The 25448-nt window shown below is 59.3% G+C and overlaps 2 protein-coding genes across 5 annotated transcripts in view; one reads left to right on the forward strand and one right to left on the reverse strand.

The window, feature by feature from the left end:
* STRN4 (striatin 4) lies at positions 1 to 25405 on the reverse strand. Of its 3 annotated transcripts, XM_032326171.1 has the most exons (19): positions 25073 to 25174; positions 18125 to 18242; positions 17188 to 17291; positions 16578 to 16651; positions 15469 to 15547; positions 13505 to 13702; positions 11327 to 11468; positions 8638 to 8797; positions 7948 to 8061; positions 7492 to 7607; positions 5644 to 5819; positions 5512 to 5559; positions 5059 to 5180; positions 3770 to 3937; positions 3463 to 3603; positions 2927 to 3025; positions 2694 to 2780; positions 1219 to 1453; positions 1 to 964 (listed from the first exon to the last, which is right to left on the reverse strand). In XM_032326171.1, the coding sequence occupies exons 2-18, from the start codon at positions 18131 to 18133 to the stop codon at positions 1284 to 1286; spliced, it is 2007 nt and encodes a 668-aa protein (XP_032182062.1). In that variant the 5' UTR covers positions 18134 to 18242; positions 25073 to 25174; the 3' UTR covers positions 1 to 964; positions 1219 to 1283. The 3 variants fall into 3 exon arrangements, with proteins under 3 accessions (XP_032182062.1, XP_032182059.1, XP_032182060.1); XM_032326168.1 differs by lacking the exon at positions 18125 to 18242 and having other exon boundaries at positions 25073 to 25405; XM_032326169.1 differs by lacking the exon at positions 18125 to 18242 and having other exon boundaries at positions 7492 to 7586; positions 25073 to 25404.
* The window catches only part of FKRP (fukutin related protein), an 8117-nt gene continuing 7638 nt past the window's right edge, over positions 24970 to 25448 (forward strand). Inside the window, exon 1 of one of the 2 annotated variants that reach the window (XM_032326176.1) lies at positions 24970 to 25019. The gene's annotated coding sequence lies outside the window, so the exon portion shown is untranslated. The remainder of the gene's footprint in view (positions 25020 to 25448) is intronic. The other variant, XM_032326175.1, reaches the window with a different exon arrangement.

A 25448-nucleotide genomic window follows, 5' to 3' on the forward strand; every position in this document is an offset into this window, starting at 1 on the left:
TTACTCCAAAGGGTTTATTGAGACGACTCTCACATCCAAGTCCAGGGCATGGGGGATGGGGGCTTATAAACAGGAACCTGGAAGGGGGCCCGAGGGCCCAGGGTGGAACCCAAAAAAGAGTGAAATAAATAGAGGAAGAAAGTGGAGGGCCAGGAGAGGAGACAGACTATCACACAGTGATAACGACATGGGGGTGGGGGCAGGGCTCCATTAACATCCCATTTATTTATACAGATATACAGGGAGTTGTGGGGGACCCGGGGGCCCCCTCCAGCCTCCATGCCCCAAGGAGGGGCAAGAGAAGGCCATCTGTCCCCATGGGTGACCCCATGGGGGCTAGGGGGCTGCCTCTGGAAGAGTGCTGGGAGCGGTGGGGGAGGTAGGGGTAGGCGCCTCCCCTGAGGGCATCACCTATTCCCCAGGCAGTTACTGGCCCTGGAGGCGCTGGATAGTGTCTGGAAAGCTGTGTTGAGGGAACTGGAGGGGAGGGTGGGAGACTGGGAGTGCTTCTGGGGTGGGCCAGGCTGGGCACTCCCCCTGAGGACAGCCCAGGGTCCAGCCAGCTTCCATGGCTTCCCAGGGTACTCAGAGTAGTGGCACCTGGGGCTCCTTCAAGCACAGCTCCCACTCAGGTCTGGGAAGATGGAGAAGCGGAGTCGGGGGTTCAAAGAGAGAACCTGGCACCTTCTGGCATCTTGGAAAAGTTGATCCCCCAGGACACCCAGCCTTGGCTGTGCTACACCCGAGACGGCAGCTCTGATACCAGGACTGGGCGTCAGGGCACAGAGAAGAAACTCCCTGAGGCCATCCTGGAGGGGGATTCCTGAAGGAGGCTGCTCCCCAGGCTGGATGCTTGGGGAAGGACAGGCCGTGGGGGATGGCCTCCTGGGGAAAGGGCCGTTAGCACCACCAGGTTCCCAGGCAGGCGGGAAGAGGCCGGGCCTCCAGGGAGGCTGGGAGTCTCCTGAGGTAGAGAGAAGGAAGGCAGGCTGGAGCGTGATGCCCCAGGTACCAGAGCTCAGGCCGCCTTGGCTACCCCCCACGATGCCCAGGGGCTGCTACCTCGATGATTCGCACAAGGTGCCTCAGCCACCACCCTGGGACACAGAACCCTTTAGAAGGGCCAAGCGAAGGGACACATGTGAGGTCCCACTTGGGGTGAGGAGGCGGGGGTTTCTACCCACCCAGGCCGAGCCTCCCTCCTGTCCCACCCCTCACCTCAACGCCACCTGCCCGGCCCCCTCCCCAGCCAGCGCGGCGGCCAGGGCGGGGCCAGGCGGGCATCACACGAAGACCTTGGCCAGGGCGTCGGCGCCAGCGCTGGCGATGAGGGCCTTGCTGGGGTGGCAGGCGACAGCGTGGATGGCCTCCTCGTGCTTCTTGCGGTGGGCTGTGATCTCTTGCACGCATGTTTTGTTGTCCAGGCTCCACAGGCGCAGGGAACAGTCGTGGCCTGTGCAGGTGCGGGAGCAGAAAGGGCTGTCCCCCGGCACGTACCCTGGCTCCTCTGACCCTCAGCCTCTGGACGGACCAGCCTCTTCTCCAGCCATCTTTGGATGCCCACCCCGCCATCCACCCGAGCATTCACTGGGCATCTGTGTACTCAGCCCTGGGGGGCACAGTGAACGTACCAGGCCAACCAGGCCAAGCTCCCTGCCCTGGGGCTGCTGACATGCCAGTGTGGCAGGGAGGAAACGAGACAGCAGAACGAATCCTGCAGGGGCTCAGCAGTGCTGTGGGCCCTGGTCAGTGTGACAACAGAATGGCCAAGGGGGTATCGGGAGGAAGAGCCTGGGAGACAGCGGGGTGGGCCAAGGGAAGGTTCTGAGGACTGGCGAGAGGTGGGTACGGCTGGCGGAGCCCAAGTAGGAGCACTGGGCCGGTGGGGGAGGGGTGGTCCGAGAGTGGGGAGCAGACAGGACTGGGCCTTGATGCACGAGCTATCTACGGACACGGCCTGACTCAGGCGTTAGAAAGACTGGGCCGGCTGTGGTAGAGGCTGGCTCTGTCTGTCCCTCACAGAGGGGCCCTGGGCCTTGTCCCAAAGCTTCTCCTTCCTGGACTCGATCTCACTGACCACTTCCTCTACCATCAGCTGCTACTATCACAGGACAGATGGAGAACAGGCCACAATGGGTCCCCATCCCGTGTGCTCACTCGTCACCTCCCACAGGCTCTGTCGGTGGGGACCAGAGGTGAGTGGCAGGAGGCCCCTTGCCCATGGCTTCCCTGATGAGCCGTGCACAAGCTTCAGCTCCCTGGGCAGCTACAGCCCCTTCTCCATCTGCCCACGTGCCACCCCATCCTTCTGGGGCCCGGCTGCACAGGAGTTGGGCTTCTGCGCCCGCATCCACACACAGCACATGCTGCCGAATGCTAAGGACTCCGTGAGGACCAAGACCCAGACCCCAACTTCACTTCTGCACCCAAGTCACTACGCTGTAACCAAAGTCTGTCCCTTTTGTGAACACGTCCACACGGCAGGCACGACACCCCCACCCGAGAGGGTTACCTGTGTGAACTGAGATGCAGGCAAACGCCTCTGTGTGCAGGATGCTTTGCTGAGAGGCCCCCTGCCCCCGCTCCCCCACCTCAGGGAGCCCTGGAGCAACCCTCCATGACCATTGCCCAAGTCTCCTCCTCTTCCACTCCCACACACCCTCTCCTTAGGAGCCCCGAGGGTCCCGACTTACTTCCCGACATCAGGAACACACCATTGGGGTCCACGGCCAGGCAGGTGACCGCGTCCAGGTGGGCAACCATGGAGTGCACAGATTTCCCTGAGGAGGAAGGGTGGGTGGCAGGTTACTGTTCCTTGCCACCTTGCCTGGGAAGGCAGAGGCCCAGTTTGGATGCCAAGAGCCTGCCACGTGGGCAGTCCCCCCAGGGGCATGAGGGAGCGGGGGTCGGGAAGGCGGGGCCTCACCTGTCCGGCTGTCCAGGAAGCGGATGCCTCTGTCATCATGGGCGGTGATGGTGAGGGGCTGGTTCGGGTGACTCACCACCTGGTTGATCTGGGTTGGGCCTAGAAGGCAAGAAGGGAAGAACATGGGGGAAATCAGGGAGACCAGGACAAAGACAAGAGGAGAACCATGGTCCATAGCCCTGCCCCGCCGCCCGGCGCTCTCCTGCTTGGGACCACAGTGCTTCATCTGCAAGACGCGCACCACGCCCTCCCAGGGGTGGCACAGGATAGGGAACAGCCACCCACACAGGCTACCCACTCCTCCAAGACGCCTGACAGGTAAGTCCCTGATGATCTCTCTTCCCTTGGCCTTCCTGAGAGCCCCGTGCTGGCCACAGTGGTGGCAGCTGGGGCTTTTCTCCTTCCCACCCAGATCCCCCGAAGCAGGTATGGAAACCATCCTCTGCTCACTGGATGTTGGGTCACCAAAGCCACAGGAGGGACTGAGGCCCTGCGGGCACTCAGACACCAGCCCTGGGCACTTGGGCCCCTCTTACCGCTGCTCCCCCGGGATTCCAGCGAGAGGAGGGCACTGCCAGCCTCCAGGTCATACAAGACGGTGTCGCCAGAGCGGAAGGATGCCACAATGTGGGCAGGCTCGGTGCTGGTGAAGGCCACTGAGGTGGGGATCCCATGATCTGAGGACAGAGGGAAGGGAAGGCTGCTTAACAGACCCAGTCCTGCCCTGGGGCTACAGGACAGGACTTGGGAAGCCTGCGCCCTCATGCTCCTGTTGGGGCCTCCAACTCTACAAGGCTCCTCCATGAGGTGTTGCCGTCCTTCCAGGCCTGTCCCACCACTCACCGCTGGCTGTGAGGAAGGTACAGAGACAGGCTGGGCTGCTGCTGGGATCCCAGATACGGATGGTGCCATCGGCAGAGCAGGAGGCCAGGCGCTGGGAGGCAGGACTGAAGGCTAGGCCCCATACAGCATCCCCATGGCCCTCCAGGACATGGCTCAGCACGCTTGGGTCTAGGCGCACCGAAGGGAGGAAACAAGCCATATCAGGTCCGCCAGCCTCAACCTAACCAGCTCTAGAGCACAACTCTACTGAGAACCAGGTGGCTGGGCTGGGGACCCCCCATTCGCCCAGCTTTGTCCCCAGCTTCCTCATGGCCTTGAGCTGTCACCATAGGAACCTGACCAGCCAGCTGCTCATACTCTGACCACTGGCGGTTCTGAAAAAATCTGAGGGCTCCAAAAGCAACCCAGGATGGAAGCTCAGAGCGTAGGGATGCCCCCTGTTTATTGCCAACCCCACAGGACCCACGAAACAGGCGCTTGGTACGTGATTCTCAGTTAAGGGGAGAAGGGACAATGGTAGCTCTGGGGTCCCCAGACCCTTTGCAGTCTGGACCCTCCGAGTTGGACCGGCCATGCTCCTTGCAGCCCTCCCCAACCCCCCTAACCACCCCCCTGGCCCGGCCCCAGGCACAAGCCCTGCCTCCCTGGTCACTCAAGTCCGCACAGACCGCTCTGTTCAGGCCCCGCCGACCCCCAGTGTGGGGCAGCTTGCCTAGCCCAGAGCGCATACTCCCTGGGACTGACCCCTGACCTTTCACAGGGTGGGGACCGTTTTTGAGGAAAACAGCGTAAGATCCTCAAGGGGAGATACAGACCTTTAAACTCCACCTGACAAAATGCCACACAGCCGTGTGTGTCATTAAGAGAGTTATTGAAAGAACCGTCACCAGGGACGGGACAGACACTGAACAGAAACGAGTGTGGTCACTTCTGCACTTAGCTGTTAAAGGTATACCAAGGATCGTGCAGATTCCCTACAGCCCCGCCCAACTAACTTCCCCTTTCCCTGCTCGACTTCTTGCTGCCACCTCCCTGCGCTCAGCCCCCAGAAGGCACCGCCAGAGCCCGCCGTGCATGGGCTGGGTAGCTCACCCCCCAGATCCCCTGGGAGGCAGTCCCCCCAGGCCATCTCTTTCCTGCCTCAGCCTGTCCGACCCCCATCACGAAATAAACACTCTGCTCCATGCTCCCCTGGGTTGGGGCGCACGGTCAGGCACAGGGGGATGCAGGGGGAATGCAGGGGCTCCCATGGACACAGTGAGCAGGTGGGTGGAGGGAGCTGTCCTCACCGTAACCATCGTAGGGGTCCATGTTGAGGTCTGGAATCTTCCAGCTGTGGATGCGGGCGTCTGCCCCCCCACTGTAGCAGCACTCACTGTTGCTGCCCATGGCCACTGCCAACACAGGGCCCCTGCAGGACGCACAGGTGGTGGAGGGGCGATGAAACACTCAATCTCACCCCTCCCCAGGCCCCCTGCATGGGACCTTCAAGCCCTATGCCAGATTTTTCAAGGATGGCCAAAAGGAATTCAGCATCTGGGGCTTTGGTTGTCCTCCCCCCAGGCCTGCCTTCCCCCATCTCCTCAGGCCCGTTTCCAACTCCAAAGGCTAGGCTGAGAACCAGCTATGGGGCACCTCAGTCTGCAGAGCACCAGGAGCAATGGGGTGCGTGTGCAGAGGGCCCCCCTGAGGTAGCAGTGGGCAGGCCAGGGGACAGACTCCCTTCAGGGGCACTGCCCTACCTGTGAGCCCGGAAGGCGTGGATAGGTTCCACATCGAGCGCAGCGTTCCTGCGGAAGGAAGCCCAGCGTTACCAATAGCCCCTCCTCACCCTGAACCCAGATCCCCCTCCCAGCCCTCGGTTGCACCCTCACTTCTTGGCTGTGACAGCCTTTTGCAGGTTCCACAGCTTGAGCGTGCCGTCCTCAGAAGCGGTGAGCAAGGCAGACTGGCTGTGGTGGAAAGCCAGGGAGCGCACGCCATCGTAGTGTGAGCGGAGAGTGAATTTGGGGTTCCATGTCTTCTTAAAGGCATCTTTGCTGTCAGAGAGCTGGGCCAAGGGGGGGAGCTGCCTCAGTGCCCCCACATTCCCGCAGACACAGACTGGCATCCAGGATGTCAAATCAGCCAGAGCCCCGTGGAGCACCCCCAAACAGCCTCCAGCCCCGGGCTCCCCGCCTGCAGCCCCCCTCGCTCACTGAGTCCTACAGAGTGCAGGCACGAGCTGCCTTCGGGGCAGACAGTCAGTTCAGAGGGGGCTCGGGGAAGACTGTCAGATCGGCCCCCCAGTGCCCGGGACTATAAACTCCGAGCAGCGCTAGGAATTAAAAACGGACCGGGAAGAGGTGCCCAAGCAGCCTGGCTGGCTGGCTCTGTGGCCGTCAGTGAGGCTTTCCTGAGAAGACACCAAAGGAGCAGGCCTTAACCAGATCAGGCGAGTTGACTGAGGAAGGACACCACGTGTGCCAAGTCCCCGCAGCTGCCAGCGCGGGTCTGGAGCCTGAGAGGAGGCCCGGGTCACAGAGAGCAAGGGAGCGAGTGGCCAGAGCTGAGGCCGGAGCTGCGTCCGGGAACCTGCATCTCACCCCGAGGGAAAGAGAGAGCCTAGGAGGGTTTAGAGCAGGGAAAAGACGCGGACCGGGGAAGATGTGGGTGGCTGAGGAAGGCTAAGGGGTCGAGAAAAGCCTCTCAGGGAAAGAGAAGGGCACGCAGAGCACATGCTGGGGAGTGGAAATGGGGACAGGTCCACACAGTGGGAGGAGAATGGGGAGCAGAACCAGTGACCTGCGGGGGAGGGGTGCGTGTGTGTGCCAGAGACACTGCCCAGGCCCTGGTGGACAGTGGTGGACTCTCTGGGGGGGAACCCAGGGGCAACCAGCTGGCAAAGAGGACGAGCACAATGTCAGGAGAGACTCGGTGTCCTGCCCCAACATGGGATTCACACCTGACCAACCCCTTCACGTGGACTCCACCCCCTACGGTCCCCACTTGTGCCGTCACCCCTGAGCCTCCGCCGCTGTGCGGGTATGCCCTCACGGGCACACCCCTGCCCAAAGCCTACACCCTGGAAGCCCGCCTTCCGGGCATCCCACAGCCGTGCCCCAACCTTGCTGGGGTCACCAAGTATTCAAGATCTGGCTAAGGGCTGTGGCAGCTGTTCTGCCACGGGGAAACACACACGCACACCTGACACACAGAATCCCAGATGGCCAGAGGGCCCGCTGCGGGTGCTGGGCTCCGAACACTTGGCCCTGACACCTCCTTCCTGGCCCTTCTGCCCACCGGCCCCGCTCGCACCTGCTCTTGCGGTTTCTGACTGCACAAGTCAGCTCAGTGCCCACCGTCCCCCACCCAACAGACCATCTTCCCTGCGCTGTGCCGCCCCACGGCCCCCTTCCTCAGATGCTGCCCCCTCGCCCTGCACTGAGCCTGTGGGGGGCCTGGATGCCAGACGCACATAAGCCGGGGTGGAAGGGTGCAGCACATGCAGGAGCCGGGCACCAGGTCCCGCACCTCAGGAAGCCCCTCAAGCCCTGCACCCCCCAGCCATGTCCACAACTCCTGGTAAACCAGGGCGAGCTGCCGAATGACCTCACAGCACCCTCCCACAAGGGGGCCAAGCGCAGGCAGGGCACCCAGTCAGAGCTCAGCGAGAGCAGGCATGATGCGGGACACCCAGTGAGGACCCACGGCGGGGGGGGGGGGACGACCCCAGAACTTACATCACAGCTGAGGTCGTTGTCGTTGGTAACGGTGAGATCTGCCAAGTCCCCCAGGCTCACCTCCCCGCCCCCGATAGTGTCCATGATGAAAACGTCTGAGGAGAAGCCAAAGGAACCTGGTAGGGGTAGGGGAGGGAGGGGGCAGAGAGGGGCAGGGAGAGAGAGAGAAAGACAGAAAGAGGCAGAAAGGGAGATAAGCAAGAAGTCAGAGAGACAGGGAGAGCACAAGATCAAGAATCACAGCTGGAAAGAAAGAGACAGGGAGAGACAGACGGACAGACAGGGCAGGACAGACGAGAAAAGGGAGACAGACAGACAGACGAACTTTTGCGACAGGGAGGCTGCAGACTAGAGGCCAGGCTCTGACCCTGAGGCCACAGAAGCTCTGGGCTTAGCTCTGCAGCCCCCCTCTGCCGTGGGCCCCAGGGGACCGGGCTTTGGGGAGGGGCCTCTTACCTTCGTGTGGCCGGGGCTGGGGTGTGCCAGGAGGGGGACCAGTCACTTTAGGGGGCAGCCCATCTACATCCCGAAGGTCGGCCAAAATGCCCTGGAGTTTGACCCGCCGGCTTTCTGGGGGAACAAAAGCAAAGGGCTGGAGTTGCCCACTAGCCCACCCCAGCCACCAGCCTCCCCTCCTGCAAATGTGGGGCAGCCAGGAAGGGCTAGTCCCACAGAGGGCTCAAGGTGGGAGTGGGGGATGGGCGGAGACGACAGACTGAGCTGGGGCTCTTGTCAGTCCCAGCATGGCAGGAGCCTTTCAGTCCCTAGCCATCCTACGTGACCACTGAGGGCCTCGCAGCTCAGAGTCACGGGGCAGGAGGAAGGTGCGGCCCTGCCCTGTCTGCCTCTCCCCACAGGGTCCTCATCCTTTTCCTCCCTGCAGGCCACCAAGGACTAGCCACTCTCAGGGAGGGCTGGAGGCCCCACTCCAGGAAGAGCTGGGCTGCTGCACCCCTGCAGGGATTTTCCAGGGAAGGGGTGAGGGCCTGGCCACCACGGTATGGGCCTCCTGCTCTCCTGGGCCAGCCTCCTCTCAGGAAGCGTATCCGTCCGGTGGAGACTCCGGAGCAGGAAGCAGCTGCCGGGGGCTGCGTGCGCCCCTACCTCGCCCGGTGAGGAAGGCTGGCCAGGAAACCCGCCGCTTACCCAGCTCGTGGTGGGTCCCCTCTCCAGTGCACCGTCGAGGGTCCGGGGAGCCCTCCCCCTCCTCTCCTGAGCCCAAGAAATCGAACTCATTGATGGCGTCTTCAGAGTCATCCTCCTCATCCTCGTCCTCCATCTCAGGCACCAGGGCCTTGGAGGGCAGCTGCACATGGAAAAAGCCAGACAGGTCAGGAGGCTCTGGCTGGGAGCCTGAGCCCAACGGGTTTCCAGGGCAGAGAAGCCAGGGCTCCCGGCCTTGGCTTTGCCCTGCTCAGAAGCGTCCTGCACCAGGGGCGGCCCCGCTTCCCTTCTCCCAGAGCGCCCCCCCCACCCCCTGCAGGGCCCCCCTCAGTACACTCAGGGCCGCGTGCTCCCCCTGCTGGGCGCCAGCGCTGCCCCCTCCCACAGGGCCCCCCTCAGTACACTCAGGGCTGCCGTGCTCCCCCTGCTGGGCGCCTTCAGAGGCAGCTCCTTGCCAGCCCCAGCGCTAGGAACCCATCCTCCCGAGTGCCTCGATGTGTGCACTGGGACCCCCGCTCAGACTTGGGGTTTTGGGGCGGCATGGCACCCGCACTTCCCCACATGGATGCCTTTCACGCACAGCCTTCCACAGTGACGTGTTCCGCCTGATGTCACCACATCATACACAAAGGGCCACCCAGGAGCTGTGTTCTCAGAACCTCAGAGACTGCAGAAAATGGCTTAAGGGAACCCCAGAATTCTCACTAACAGTTTCGAATGCTGACTTCTGCTTCAAGTGTTGGCTTATGAACATACCCCCTCCCTACACTGGGGCTCTGTCCACCCCCGCCTCAAACGCCGCCTCTTCAGGGGAAGCTTGTCCCTCCTCAGCGTTCCCTAACTGGACCGAGGCCCGGGTACCCCCAGGACCAGCCACACTCAGACCACAAGCTCCTCGAGGGCGCGGCTCACCCTCTCACAGGCTCAGCAGTCCAAGCCAGGACTGCAGAGGCCCGCCTCTGTGGGAGGACAGGAGGGAGAGGGACAGGACACAGTGACCTGCCCTTCCTTCCCCATGGAAGAGCCAGGGTCCAGGTTCAGCCACCATGCCCGGAGAGGCAATGGGGGCTTCGGGCTCAAGAGGAGCATGGCAGTGTAACAGGCATCCTCCCGGGTCCACAAGACAGGGTTCCTGAGTAACCCTGTTCTGCCCGCTGTGCCCGGCTCGGCTCACGCTGCCATCCCTGAGCACTCGGTGCAGCCAGACCCAGCGTAGCAAAGGGCGTTCTGGGCATGAATTCATGTTAATTAAATCTTTAACAACCCAGAGGCAGGGATTCCGAAACTGCAGCTGAGACAGAATCACATGCCCAAAGTGCCAGACCAACGGCCACTCTCACAGGCCTTTGGAATCAGCCTGATCACTGTAGCTCTGCAGGTGAGAGGGGGCCTGGGGAGGCTCGTGACCCCTGCACAATAAGCCACCCCACTGGGCCCGCGGGACAAGAACGGTGACAGACAAAGGCCTAAGAGAGCACGGAAAGCCAGCGATCGTCTCCACTGGGAGGAGCAGAGAGGAGCGGGCAGGCTTCCCAGATGAGGATGAGGTAAGGACTGAGAAAGGAGTGAAAATCCCAACAGGGGTGGGAAGGAGCAGGAACAGGGGTAGAGGCCCAGACTCAGCGCCATCCCGACTTTCCCATAACCCAGCTCTAGCACGCTGGCTCTGTGTGTTCCCTGAGCACCCATACCAGGCGGGACCCTGTGCTTAGCCATACTGGGGACACTGGAGACAGGGCTGGTCCCACACAGCCATGGGGCACCAGGCAGGGTGGACCCAGAGTGGTCTAGGTGAGAGGTCAGAGAGGGCTGCCTGGAGGAGGGGTGCTATGGTGAGGCGGAAGGAGGCAGGGAGGGGTTCTGATGGGAAGGCCACACACAGGGTCCCTGCATGGGCATGCCGCTGGCCACAAGCTCCGCCAAGCCAGGGACTGGACCTCTGTCTCCACGTTGCCACTGCTGGCTCAGGGCTAGACCCACAAGGCCCAAACTGACGCTTATTGGCCAGAGCAGCCTAGGCCATGCCTCAGGCTAGTGGCACTGAACAGCAGCAGCACGGTGGCTCGGGAAGCTGAGAAGCAGGGGTGAAGCACAGTGGAAGCCATTACCGTGAAGCCACGCTTAGATCTGCACTCTACCCTGCAGGGTGGCCCTGGGCTTAGGTCCTGACACAAGAGCAGACAGGACACTCGCGCCTACAAAGTCCCCATGGGACCCCCATCCTGGCCCCAGACTGAACCCAGGGCCCCGCCACATGCATTCTGGGTGCTGGGGAGAGAAGAGCAAGGAAACCCCCCAGTCGCTGCCTGGCAGAGCTCACGGTCTACTGAGGGAGAAGACAGAGAGCCACAGCCACACCAACAATATCTCAGCACAACAGTGATGAGGCTAGGCCAATGGAGCGCGCTGTGAGAGGGCAGCGCATGGCCAGCCCAGGCTGGAAGGTCCAGGCCTCTGGGGAACGTGTGAGCTGAAGGGAGGACCAGAGAAGATGGGTGGGGAGGGAGAGGCGGGCCCTGACACAGCACTGAGGCAGGGGCTTGGCCGAGAGGGGCCAGGGACCCTGGGAAGGTACAGAGTCAGGTCACACAGACCGGGCCATGAAGGGAGCCCAGAGAGCACCCTCAGGGGCAACTCTGTGCCCCCGGAGGGCAGAGGGGAGGGGGCGCACCTTCACCCGCGGCTTCCTGTGCTGCGTGCCGTCCAGCTCATCGTCCTCGTCGCTGTCCTCGTCCTCGCAGTTCTGCAGGAAGGGGATCTGCTCCAGCACCGAGCCACTCATGCGCTCTTTGCCATCTTTGCTGGCCGCATTCCTGCCCACGACATGGGGGCAGAGGGGGGCATTAGTCCCACTAGGTGTCAAAGTTCAGATGGGAGGGTGCCGAGGGGCCATGGCCAGAGCCTGGACTCCACTCTTAAGAGGGCTGAGTCACAAGGGCTAGACCCTTGTGACCCCACAGGAGCCTGGACCCCAATCACACAGGGGGCACCGGTCCCAGCCTCCTCCTGACACACACTCACCCCAACCAGAACACCCTCGCTCGGACCCCACACCGGGCCCCTCCTCCCTGGGCTCTGAGGCCCGGAGCACGAGCCCCCACCCGACCATGCATCCGTGGGCACGTGCTGAGCCAGTGCTGAGTCAGGAGAGCAGCCAAGAAAGCACCACTGACTTGACAGCCCACTTTCCCACGGCCCGGGCAAACCCCGGCGCAGGTCAGACAAGTGGCAGACACGCCCGGCGGGAAAGAGGAACTGGTCACTTCGCAAATGCTTGCGCCCCTACTGCCAGCCTCGCCGTCAATGAGCCTGTCCCCTCCTGACTGACAGATGGCCTCCCGTTTTCACTCCTGGCCGACTGTCCAATGCCTCCAACCGTATGACAAATCTTAGCAAAGGACATATCTGCCAAACCTGAGTCCAAGGTAGAAACGCAGGTGCAATTCGAAGTTCAGATAAATGAAACATCTATCTTTCTTGCCACTAGGTCGGTCCTCTAAACGGTTCCTGCCAACTGCTCACAGTCACTGCTCGGAGGACAGATCTCTCGGGTGTTCCCTCCCCAGCCACCATGCGCACAGCCTCCTGGCGGAGCACGTATGCTCAGGTCCCCCCCACTCCCCAACGCTGGCTGTGCCCACTCAGCCTCCTGTGCTATGCCTCCAGCTTTCAGATCCCACCTGCACGCTGGTGAACTGGAGGGGAGTTCAGACTGCAGCGCTCCCCCCACGCTCCCCGGTCGAGCTCCAGGCTGGCGGCTCATCACTTGTTCTGGGGGTGACCCACCACCACAAACCACCTGCCCCGGACAGGCCCCTTGCTATTCCTTCCACCCCTCACCCTCCCCACTGTAATCAACGCCACTCCTGTTGCTTGGACCAAACCCCAGAGCCACCCCCTCGCTTCCTTCCTTTCCCCCACATCCATTTCTTTAAAAAGCAGACCTGCGGAGAGGCCCTCCGCCACTCGCATCCACCACATCTTGCAGACACAGGAGGCTCCCGCTCTGGCCCCAGGGACCCTCCTTCTCCAAGCCAACCAGCACATCGGACTGTGTCACACCCCTGCTCAAAACCATGGGCTTCCCACAACTCGCAGACTCCAAACTGCCTATCGCGGCCGCTCCAGCCCCATTTGATCTGACTCCCGAGATTTCAACCTCACCACAGACCACAAGCCCCATGTGCTCACTCGCTGTGGGTTCCTAAACGTGCCAAGTAGAACCCTAACAATCATCACTCCTTCTGCCTAGAACATTCTCCTTCTAATACTTGTGTGGCCTCCTCTCCCCTTTCCTGTGGTTCTCTGCCCACTGTCACCTCCGTGAAGAATGCCCCTCACCATTGCCCATGTCCCTGTCCTTCCTCCTTTCCACCTTTCCCTGCAGCACTGAACATCAGCAATCATTAAATGACTTGTTTTGACGAGTAACAACTACGGAAAAGAGAAGGAACAAGGAAAAGCCCCTGGGCCGGCGGCCATGCATTTTGGCTCCCCACTGGACCCCGGCGCACTACCCAGGGCCGACCTCCGTGTGCTGAGACACTCCATGTACTAAGCAGCGTAAGGCCTAAGCCTCCGGAGGGGGGCTGGGCTGGGCATGAGCTGCGGCATGATATGGGCATGAACACGATGCCATGGGAGAGGACACGCAGGGGGACCCAGAACAGGATCCAAGGATCCCACAGCGAAGGGACTGAGGGCTCTGGAACAAACCAGCCCACAGTACGCTTCAGGAAGGAAGTGGCCACCGCAGCACCCGGGAGCACTGCTGACTTTATGACACTGGCCATCACCAGGAGGAGGGGCAACAGAGGACCAGACCTGTCAGGACGCACCAAGCGCTCACCTCTTGATCTGCTCTTCGATCTGTTTCACCAGCAGTGACTCCCCACCGCTGAGCCCCCCGGGACCTGGCGTGGCCCTGGGCCCCCCTTCGCTGGGCTCCACGGCCCCGTTGAGCTCCAACGAGCGGCCCAGGAGGGAGCGCACGCGTTTGGAGCGCATGTCCAGGATGGTGTCCGTGTAGCCCACCTCTTCCAGGTACCTGCAGGGAGACAGAACCAGGGCAGCTCGGGTGTCTCCTGGTTTCTTTATATCCGACAGGGGCTGAGGCAAACGGGGACAGGCTTTTTGGAGAAGCAATTTAAGACTACATGCCTGAGTTTTAAATAAGCACACCCCAGTCCCCAATGCGTCACTTTCAAGTCTATTTCCAGGGTAAACCTTTACATACAGGCACAATGCGGTCACACAGATGCCAGTGGGGATGCCGTACGGAAAAGCCAAGACACAGGAGCCACGCTACATGCCCACTGCGGACGACTGTGGCCGCAAATGACTGATGGGGACACGAAGCAGAAAATAACAGAGGCACAGGGCCAAGATGGCCACAATAAGCAGCTTAACAAAAATCCTGTTATGAGAGCCACACAATTCATGTTTATTTAAAAAACTAAAAAAAAAACAAAAAAAACCAAGAGTTAACGTGTGTACAAGTACAGGCCACACGCAAACACATATTTGAAACGTGCCCCCCATGAGGCCTGGAAAGATACATACTCGGTGCACCAGCAGTGACCTTGGACCTTTGGAATAAGGGATTAGAGACGTAAGAGCGACCTTTACAGTTCACTCTACTCGCTTCTACAAATGAGCATTTATTACTTTCACAATTTCAAACAATGAAAGCTAGCTGGGACAGGTCTAAAAGTTACAAACAGGGAAAAAAAATTAATTATGGATATCCGGCCCTTCAGAAGCCTTTTACATTTACCATGACCTGGTCCCTTTGGGACCCCTGAATCCACCTCTCACAGGCTGGAGCACACCTGCCCTCACCTGCTGTGTCACCCCGCGTGCCTGCCTGGGGCCGAGGAGAGGCAGGGGAACACGGTGGTGAAGAGCTTGGGCTCTGAGGGCCAAGTGCCCAAGGTCACATCTCAGACCCCCTCACTTACCAGCTGTGTCATCTCCTGCCAGCACACGCCCTCCCTGCCTTTCTGTGTTGGAGGGGAATACTGCTGCGTGGGAATTTCCACCAGGCATCAATGCACGTACGCAGCAGTAACAGGCACCCCGGCAAGTGCTGCCTATAGAACCGTTCCATCGTTAAGGCTGGCACACACCGTCAGCTAGCAAGCTTCCGGACACTTGGCTTAGGGAAAGCGGGAATAGGGACAAACACCTTCCTGGTGCTTGTCATGCTATGGAAGCATCTTCAATGAGATGATGTCTGAGCAGTGACTGGCTACGGAAGGTGACGGTCATCCATGGGACAGACGACCCCACAGCTCTTACGATGATGCAAGCTAACTAAATTATGTGGAAGGACGTCCACAGCACTTTGAGAAAACAAGGCAGTAGAAGACACAGAGAAACACACACCTGCTTTTATAAAACACACACACAGCCCCACCAGAGTCGCCAAAATGTTTACAGGGGCATGAGATTCCTTGGGTGGTGGAATTATGAGTGATTTTCTTTGTGTTTCCCAATAACTCTTGCATTCTCTAAAACACATGGGTCTCTTTAATAGTAAAACATAACACCTTTTTTTTTTTTAAAATGAGCGATATCTGGGGTCACTTCCCAAGAGTAGAGAGCCCCCCCACCCCCCACCCTGCCTCCTGCAGCAAGTGTGCCCTCCCTCCCAGGCTGGGCTCCACCCACAGTGTGACCAACAGGGGTCCTGACAGTCCACAGTCCCACCCCAAGGGGGGACAGGAAGGGCTGCAGAGTCTTCAGGCTTATCTCCAGCCAAACACGTCCCTCTCCCTGCCCCACCCCAGCACCCCTGTCCTGCGCACTCACTGTCGGAGAAGCTGCCGCCCCTCCTTCCACACCAGCGGGCTATTCTCCAGGGTGACCGACTCCACAGGGCCATTGGAGACTGCAGAGTGGAGACAGAGAGGCAAGCTGTCTTCGGGGAGCGCTGGGTACCCATCACCTCCTTCACCTTCCTCCCTTCAAACCCTCCTCAGTCACTGTCACACGTCCTGCCGAGTCCCTTCCTGAGGGCATGTGAAACCTACCCTCACCCCTCCACACCCTCTACTCTCCTGAAGTCATTCCCCAAACCACCCCCCAGCCTTCCTTCAGATCCCACCAGCTTATGTTACTCTGCCATACGGGGAGCTGGCCCCGTTCTGAGAGCGCAGGCAGAGCGGACTCTATGCTTCGAGACAGGCTCTGCCGCTCACCAGCTGTGTGACCTTGAGCAAGGTGGTTTACCTCTCTGAGCCTCAGCTTCCCCTTCCGAGAGGAACAGTTAATAACAGCAGCACCTAGCATTTAGGATTCTTGCGAGGATTAAATGAGATCATCTGTTCATTTTACTCATGAGCTACTTACTGGGCATTTACCAGGCACCTGGCTGGGTGTCTGAGCTACAAAGAGCCCTGCCCTCGTGGGACTCCCATCCTGGTGGGAGGGGTCTGATATGAAGAACAACATCCCTGTTAACCCAGCCCTGAAGGCCTTGATGGGTCGCCAGTCCCTCACCTCCACTGTCCTGCACTGTGTTCCAGCCACACCCAGTAACTCCCCATCCCCTAACACACCACCCTCTTTCCTGTTGCCACGCTTCTATACACGTGTCCCTCTACCTGGAACACCTGCCCTACCCACTTGTTGGTGAACAAGGAGCTTAGAATGTTAGGGACAGTGTCCATCTGTGTCAGAGGGACAGCAGACAGGACTGGCCTTCTTCATCACTATCTAGCCCCCTCCCCACTCAGGGGCCCTGCAGAGCAGCCCATGCAGGGGGCACTGAGAGTGAAGTTCACGCCCTCCCCAGCTCCCAGGTCAAGACTGCATTCTGTGGAGCACAGTACAAAGAGGTGGCCCAACTTGGCATGGCGCCACCACGCTGAGCTCGGTCTGGTGGGGTGGGCCAGATGGGCAGGTCTGGGGGTGGGCACCTTGTTCTGCCGGTTCTGATTTCTTCTCCCCTGGGTTCAGGTCCGTCCCAAACTTCAATTTATGGTATTTGGCCCTAGAAGAGCAGATGATTAATGATGACAGACGCAGAGGAATAGACAGGGCCAGCCCTCAAATCAGGGGTCCCAGATCCCAGGGCCTCCCACAGTCCGCTCCCCAACTGCTAAAGATGAGCCGACCCCCACCCCCCAACCCCCACCTTTAGGAAGCCACAGTGGTGGTAGAGGCACCACACACAGCATTATGCAGAACCCACTCTTCGAAGTCCGGCAGTCTGGGGTGCGACCCCAGCTCCAGAAGTCCCAGAAGAAGTCCTCCCCCTCTGGAAGCTTCCCCTGTCCCCATGAGGGGACTGGGAGGGGTCAGTGAGGTAATGAGTCTTCCGTGGGGCCATCAACGCTATGAATGTTGTTACTAGTGCCGATCCTGACTCCATCTACCGTGTCTTGTTCTGTCCCCCTGTGTTAGAACCACAGAGTACTGGGCGACGGGGAACGGAACGCCGGTTTCCAAACCTCCCCAGGCTGGAAGGCACTGCAGGCGGCCTCCGGAGCCTCCCGCTTGGGACTGACCCGGGGTGGCAGGGCTCACCTTTCCTGCTTCAGCGCGTATTCCAACATCTTGATCCGCCGCACCAGGTCCGTCTTGAGATTCTCTTGCCCTTTCCGTTCTCCCTGGAGGAAAGCCACCTGAGCCTGGGGGGGACAGAAGGGAACAGGAAGACAGCAGGGCTCAGGCTCACTGACGCGTGTCCCTCGCTCACGCAAGGACAATCAGCTCCAGCCCCCACCCCCACAATGACATGCAGCGGCCACTTCTTCAGGCGTGAACACCCTGAGCCAGGGTTCAATGGAGCAGCGACAGGGCATGCTGGATCTGTTTCCAGAGTCCCCTGCCATGTGACCCACCATGAAAGAGCTGAGGAGGAGTCCTTAACCCTTGACATTAAAATGGGTAACTTGGACCCTGCCTTTTGGGGAGAAGTCAGATAGGGGATGAAAGTGGGGGATGGAGGCACGAAGAGCTCCGGGCTCCTTCTCCCCCACCCCGAGGCAGGTGCTGTCCCCTAGGTTGCTGGTGGAGGTGGTGTCTCACTATTTCTACCAGAGCATCTGTCTCTGGGAGGCGTAGGAAGCTACTTCGGGAGCTTAGGGACAAGAGTGGGTGGCTCAGCTCAGCTCCCGCTCCAATGCAAAAGCTTTACCACCCAACCCCCACCGCGGGGACCAAGCGTCCCACTGGAGTCTGCCCAGGGTGAGCGAGACATGCCACAGACATGACCCAGGGCCCCTGCCAACCACTTCACACCGTCTGCTGGCATGGGCTACCCCAGTCTGCTCTGGTCCGTCAACAGGTCTTTTGGAGACACTGGGCCAACGGCCTTCGAGGCAGGATCCTGGCCCCTGACCATGTTCCAGAAGTCCTGTGCCAAAGCCCTGAGAGCAGGGCTCAACCCTGGCTTCTCCCCAAGTGCTCCACTGTTACAGGCTGGGACAGCCTGAGCTCCAGGCCGGGCTCGGCCACTTACTTGCTGCATGATCTGAGGCAGGTCATCGGCCTTCTCTGAGCCTCCATTTCCCCTTCTAGAAAATGGGGCTCACGAGAGTGCCTGCCCCTCATGTGTTAAGTTCTTCTCAGTCCGAGGCCTAGCACAGAAGAAGGGCTAATAAATGCCAGCTCCTACCTCTCCGCATGTTTCTTCTCCCTGTCTGTTCTTCCACAACACTGAAACAGGCCCAGTTTTTTTAAGACCCAAGCCCCATCCAGCAGAGATGTCCGTGGCAGGCAGGCCTCCTGCCCCCACAGGCAGCTGCATCTTCCTGGAGCCAATCCCCAAACACCACATGTTCACTGGCGAACTTCGGTAACTCTACCAGAAGCCCTGGGTCTGGCCACAGACCCCTTTTCCAGGCCGTGCCCATTTTCAGAGCCCGGCTCCAGGACTGCAAGTTCTCGGCAGCCTCTCAGATGCACACCTGCACTCTCTCCCTCTCCTTGAGGCTCGAAGGGCCCAGAGGACCTACCTGCCCTGGACACTTGGGAGTGTGGCACAGCTCTGTGCCTACAAGCCTCCTATGGCCTCGGCCCTGCTCTAGGGACCAGATCTCTCCCTCGGTTGGCTGAGAACTGAGCACGTGCTAATTAATGCCTGCCTCTGGCCGGGAACTCGGGAAACGGGCACTCACATACCTCTGGTGGGGGTCATACATCGATGCACCCTTCCTGGAGGGCAGTTCCGTCACATCTATAGAAATATTAAACACACACTCCCTTTGCCCTGACAGGTCCACTTCCAGGGACGTAGCCTACAGGCATAAGTGCAACGTGGGCTTCCTTCCAGAAAATAAAAAGGAGCATCCCTGCCTCAATGTAAGACAAAAGTATCATGCACCCATTCGCTTACAACACCAATATTTACTAAGCCCCAGCTCTGTATCAGGTACAGGTGCAGACAGAGGATACAGCACTCAAGACAGACTGCATTTTCCAGAGGGGGGTGTAGGACAAATAATGAACAGATCATTATATGTCACCAGGTATGGCGTTGGGGTGGGGGTGGGGGGACCCAATCTGTCCTTTGTGGGAATGGACTTTTTCCCCCTTCTGAACACCGTTTTCTCTCTACACTTTAAATCAACACATACACGCATAAATACCTAAGGCCAGACAGGCAGACTCACATGTGGTCACCACCTTAGCAGTCTGATTTTCTGTCCCTTGTGTATCATCTCACTCACCCAAAGCCACCCTGTCCAGTCCCTTTAGAAGGTGGGGGGAGAGGTGGAGAAGAAAAGGTCAATCACCAAACAGAAGCCCCAAGTTTCTACCTCCTCACTGTCCTCGCTACCCTCTGGGGCTTCCATAGTGAGCCCTGTACTTCCCAGCGCCGGAACAGCCTGCTGAACACCCACGTTCATTCAACATCCCGCACTGGTGACTGCCTAGACAGCCAGATCCCGAATGAGCCACTAGAGAGTCACGGAGAAGACGACTGGTTCCTGGCCTCAGAGCTCTCAGTGCAGTGTGGAAAACAGGCAGGAGCATCCACAACCAACAAACCATGTGACTGGGCACTGCGAGGGAACAAAGGGTGTTATGGGAGGAGAACACCCAACCTGCTCCTGGGGAGGTAAGAAGCACAGCTCAGCCAAGACCTGAAGGCTGTTAGAAGTTGGCCAGGGAGGGGCACCTGCCTGGCTCAGTGGGTTAAGCCTCTGCCTTTGGCTCAGGTTGCTGGCATTTTCGAGTCATGATCAGGTCATGATCTCAGGGTCCTAGGATCGAGCCCCGCATCACGCTCTCTGCTCAGCAGGGAGTCTGCTTCCCCGGCCCCCCCGCCTGCTTGTGATCTCTTCTCTGGCAAATAAATAAATAAATAAAATATTAAAAAAAAAAAAAAAAAAAAGGAAGAAGTTGGCCAGGGGAGTAGCATGTGCTGCAGGCAGAGGACAGAGACAAGAGCTACATGGCAGGCTTACGGAACGCTAAGAAGGCCAGTACAGCCGCATGAGAATGTGTAACAGGGTTAGCGAGAAAAGGCAGAGAGGCTTCTCGGGGTGTAGGACAAATAATGAACAGATCACTATACGTCACCAGGTATGGCGAGAAGGACCGAGAAAGGACCACAGACCAAGTAGGAGTTTGAAAGTTGTCCTCAGAGCATACAGGAAGCCGTGGAAAGGTTTTAAGCAAAGGAGAGATGTAGTCAGTGCATGTTCCAGAGACAATTGCAGCTATACTGCCGAGAACTGACGGCTGGGGGGTTGCTAAAGTCCAGTCCAGGAGGCAGTCCCAGAAATCCCAGGGAGAACTGACAGTGGCCCAGACCAGGAAGGGGGGCTGGGTTAGTGGATTTGCAGTAATAAGGAGGCAGGACTGATAAGACAGGTGACTAAGTCTGTGGGGAGAAGAAAGAGAAGGCAGGAGCATACCAGGCCCTCAGACTTGCTGGGCCTGGCCCCTTAATCTCCCTGCTATCACCACAGCAAGCCCTGATCTCCCTTCTAATTATGGTGCGGGAACCTGACTCAGCCCGCTCTGCTCTGTTGTCCCCTTTCCAGCTCCCCTGGCAAAGGGAGAAATGAAAATCAGAAACATGTGGCTCAAGTGAACCAACTGGGAGGAATCCCACAGAGAGGGGAAGTGTTGGCGGCCAGTTCCTCCTACCGCCGAAAATGCCAGCAGCCGGCGCTGCCTCATCTCTGAGTGCAATGGTGGGCTGGCAGGTAAGCCCAGGATCTGGAAGTTCTCCACCCACCATATCCACCCACCACCACTCCCCCCGGCCAGAATGTTAGAACACACACACCCCGGGGGACTGTGCCCAGGCGCAGCTGCGGCTTCACTGCGGCTGCTCCCTCTCTACAGCCAGGAAGCACTAAAAAGGCTTCCCGAGGACCCAAAGGGTCTCAGTCCTCCCAGGAGCAGACGGATGCCTCTCCCTATCTTACTGTGGACCCTTCCGTCCTGGCCGCCAGTCCTGTGTGTTTCTCTTCGGGACCACCCAGCCCTGTATCTCCTACGCTCCTTCTCCAGCAGCTCCTGGCAGGGATTCCTGCCCCCAAATCCCTCAGAGCCCCTGGGGAGGCTGGCAGTAAGGGAGGGGCCGGCCCCACACCTGCTCTGCCCCCACCTCGCTCCCTACATCCCCCATCACTGCTTCTCCAGGAATGTCCAGTTGAGATTCCCCTGAGAGGGTCCCCCATCCTTGGGGAGCTCCCCTCCCCAAAAGGGCCTCCTATCTATAAACTATATAGGGTTTGCATGTGACCTTTCGTGTTCATCCTGTGTTGTTTTATCTTAAATGTATAGCGTGCATATCTTTGAAATCAGAAATATTTATGACCTTAATTTACGTTTTCATTAAAATATCTTATGCTTACATCCAAATAATCATGGGGCTTCAAGCAGAGCCACACAATCGAATTACTCCCCTAGGGTGCGAGTGTGCCCAGTTCTCTGCAGGTTCTCGTGCAGACCAGCCGCCTCTGTTAGCCTCAAAGCTTCTGAAGGGCAGAAACCTCACTGCCTGCTTCTCAGAATCTCCCACCCCACAAAATCCTACTTATTGTTGATGGCATCTGAGCTACCTCCTTGCTCTGATCTCTGGGTACCTCCTGGCAGGACCTCATGAGGGGCTGCCTTCCCTGCCACGCCCCGCCACGCCCTCACCCAGCGCACCACCGGCGCAACATGTCCTGTGCCAGGAGCAGCCGGACTTGGCGATCTGGAGAAGACACATTCAGGGTTCCTCGCAAAGGTCTGACACGGGCCAAGCCTCCAAGGATCTCACAAGAGGAGTCACACCTCTGTTAAGCGGTGAGTGTTCGAACAGAGGTGTGTCAAATGAGGTGCCCCGGAAGGGGGTGTGTGGAACCGTGGGGGCACCCTGCACCGACCTCCGTTTCATGAGCACAGCTGTTCTACCCTCCCGCCCCCCAAGGCCGCTTTACACTCACACGGGAATATACAGACGTTCACTGCAGCCATTTCTGACGGGGGTGGAGGGGCAGGGAGGGGAGTCTGGAAAGAAGCTTAAAGTCTGTCACCAAGGGTCGACCAAGGGAGCTGCGGTATAAACATCCAGGGGAGTATAGCTATCAAAATAGTACGAAAGCGGGACACCTGGGTGGCTCAGTTGGTTAAGCAGCTGCCTTCGGCTCAGGTCATGATCCCAGCGTCCTGGGATCGAATCCCACATCGGGCTCCTTGCTCGGCAGGGAGCCTGCTTCTCCCTCTGCCTCTGCCTGCCATTCTGTCTGCCTGTGCTCGCTCATTCTCCCTCTCTCTCTCTCTCTGATAAATAAATAAAATCTTAAAAAAAAAAATAGTACGAAAGCTCTCGGTGCCGACAGGAAAGGAACGCCAAGACAGGTATGTGAAAGAAGTTGCAACATGATTTGTATGTGACCTCGTGTTTTACACACACAGAGCTGAACCCCTTTTCTAGCAGGAACGGTTGCAGAGATGAGCAGAAAAAGGACGGAGGGTGGCTTTCTCTTTTCACTCATATATACATAAACACACAGACACACACACACACACACACACACACACACCTATGAGACCTCTGTGTTCTTACTAATGTGACAGGACAAAAGGAAACAGCAGTACACAGTAAGTGATGCTGCAGCCGAGACCGGGAGAGCCTAAGCTCCTCTTTAACTCCAAGAGCCACTAGGTGAGGGCATAAACACACAGCTCTTCTCTTTTCAATCTCAAGGACAACAAGGTGGTACAGTGAGTGCTGTAGGGGGCACTGGTGTGAAATCCCAGAGACCAGGATTCCATCCCAGTTTTGCTGACGACTGCTTGCATGATCCTGAGGAGGCCACCAGGCTACATGTTCCTCGTCTGCACTGGGCAGTAAGGAGGTACAGAGAATGGACTTCTAAAAGCCCACAGACCAGCCCTGCCGCCCACAGGCTGGGATCCTAGCTCAGTCCCAGCCTGACTCTCCCTCAGAGCCTCCCTTTCCCCTCGGACTCTTTGAGTTCTGCCTTCGGCTCAGGTCATGGTCTCAGGGTCCTGGGTCAAGCCCCACATCGGGCTCTCTGCTCAGCAGGGAGCCTGCTCCCCCCCCCCCCCCGCCTGCCTCTCTGCCTACTTGTGATCATTCTCTGTCAAATAAATAAAATCTTAAAAAAAAAAAAAAAAAGCAAGGGAGAGAGACAAGGAAGAGGACCACCTCGCTCCCAGAATGTTGCAAGGATGAAATGATACCATGTATCTAAAGTGCTACACACAGTGCCTGGCACCTCCTTTGTGTCCGAACGAACAGCAGCTGCCAGCGTTACTGCTGAGTGAGGGCAAGGACACCTGCCCGGTCTCCATAATGGGGTCCTGGGATCAAGCGAGATGGATGCTGGGAAAAAGCGCCAGAAACAGAGTTGAACACAAAAGTGAGGGGTGCTTATGTAAGGATTCCTCTCCCACCTCAAGGCCAAGCCTCATCTACTACACAGCTAAGATCCCTATTTTTGGAGGAGGGAGAAATGTAGAATGCTCTCTTCATTCATCCTGTGGACAAAACTCTAATCAGTTCTTTATATGGGGTCCCCATATCAACTGGACAGGAAACCATGAACCAGAAGGGGAAAACTGGGCTGCTAAAAGTAGATACTGGCTTCTGCTAATTATATCCCAGCTCAGGAACCCTCAGTCCTGGTGGACCATCCATGGATCCCCTCAAATCCTCCCAGCTCTGATGCCCCATCCTCCAGACACTCGGCAAACAGACCCACACTTCTCAAGGTCACGAAATCAAGCCCAAACCCAGCCCAACTCCTCAGGCTCTAATAAACATCATCCCAGGGCACACTCCTCTCCCACGCTACTCCACAAACCATGGGGTCCTTCCCCAGAAACTTCCACAAACACATCTCCTCCCAGAGTCCTTCTGAAATGCTTCTTCAATGCTGTTTGCCTGCTCCGCAAAACCCTCTCCCTGCCACCCTCCAGGAACATCCCTCCAAGTCCTCCTGTCCCAGGTCCCTTTATCTCCATGTTGGACGCCACAGCACTACAGTTCAGGGTTCTCCACCTGACATCCTCTAAACACCTCCCATCTTAAGACCATTGCCTGCCCCCCCCACCCCCTCCGCACTCCTCCACACCCCCCAAACTGGAGTTTCGGCTCTGCAGCTCTTCCATACAGGCTCCTAGAGCAAGTCCTGGCCCTGTCCACGCTTCCACCCCTGGGACACCCCACCCTACACCCGATAGCCACACATGCCGGCCTCCCCAAAGTTTCCTCTTAGAGGAGAGGACATACATCTTCCTCCTGGGAACCCGCCCCCACCCTCTTCTCATCCCGAGTCCTCATATAACAGCCATCTTTCAATCCCCCCCACCTCCTTCCCCCGTCCAAACGCTCCGAAACACACCCGGTCCCAGGCTCCCTGACTTCCTCTCTCCACTCAGGCCAGTTCCCCGCTCGACTCACTCTCGCTCTCGGCGGCTCCCAAGTTTCCCCGACGCCCCCCCTCTCCCACCCGAAGCCCATTAGGTTCCACTTCCAACCCTCACCTGGTCGGGGACGGGGTTGGGAGGCCAGCGGTACCTTTCAGGCTTTTGCTCACTCCCAACAAGAGCCCCCCCACCACGAGTCCTCCCACCACTCTCTGCTGAGTTCTCCTGGGCTCCCTTCAGGGCCCGAGGTCCTCTCCAGGGAACCCGTCTGCCGGTCCGCTCACTCCCACTCCAGCTCCTAGCCGGTTCCGCTCCCCTGCGCCCCTCCTCTCGGCCGGCCCCGGTCGGACTCTCCAGCCCCGGGGTCTCCCTCCCACCTCCAGCCGCCGGGTGCCCTCAGGACCCCCCTCGGACGGCCCCTCACTCCGTCTCCGGGCCGGTCGCGGTCCCCTCCCGCCCCCCCGGCCGTCCCGGCGGCCATTGCTCCAAGATGGCGGCGGCGGCGGCGGCGGGTGAGGCCGGGCCGGGCCGGGCGGGGGGTCGGGGGTCCCGGGGCGGCGCTCACCTGCAACTCGGCGCGCTCGGCCTCCCAGCGGGCCTTCTCCGCTTCGAAGCGCGCCCACTCGTGCTGGATAAAGTGCAGGATCCCGGGCAGGCTCAGGGGCTCAGGCCCCGCCGTAGGCCCGGGGCTGCCTCCGCCGCCGCCTCCCTTACCAGCCGGGCCGGGCCCCGGGGCAGGGGCAACGGGCGGGGCCGCCCCCGTCGGGCCGGGGCCCGCGCCGGAGCCCAGCGGGCGGCAGGAGGAGGCGGCGGCGGCGACCGCGGCTGCCGCTCGCTCCTCCATCATGGAGGCCCCGGGGCCGGCCCGCGCGCCCGCTGTGCCTCGCGCGCCTGCGCGGCCGTACCAACAGCACCCCCCCACCCACCGCCCCGCACCGCCC

This window comes from Mustela erminea, chromosome 19, assembly GCF_009829155.1.
Source record: "Mustela erminea isolate mMusErm1 chromosome 19, mMusErm1.Pri, whole genome shotgun sequence".
Taxonomy (NCBI): Eukaryota; Metazoa; Chordata; class Mammalia; order Carnivora; family Mustelidae; genus Mustela; species Mustela erminea.

What these genes read in the sequence shown, in the direction of transcription:
- STRN4 (XM_032326168.1), bottom strand. Translation starts at nt 25,354, where the DNA reads ATGATGGAGGAGCGAGCGGCAGCCGCGGTCGCCGCCGCCGCCTCCTCC. An exon ending in CACGCCTTCCGGGCTCACAG is followed by an intron (nt 5,181 to 5,511) that starts GTAGGGCAGTGC and finishes TGCGTCCTGCAG; the next exon opens with GGGCCCTGTGTTGGCAGTGG. An exon ending in GGACCCCTACGATGGTTACG is followed by an intron (nt 3,938 to 5,058) that starts GTGAGGACAGCT and finishes CGGTGCGCCTAG; the next exon opens with ACCCAAGCGTGCTGAGCCAT.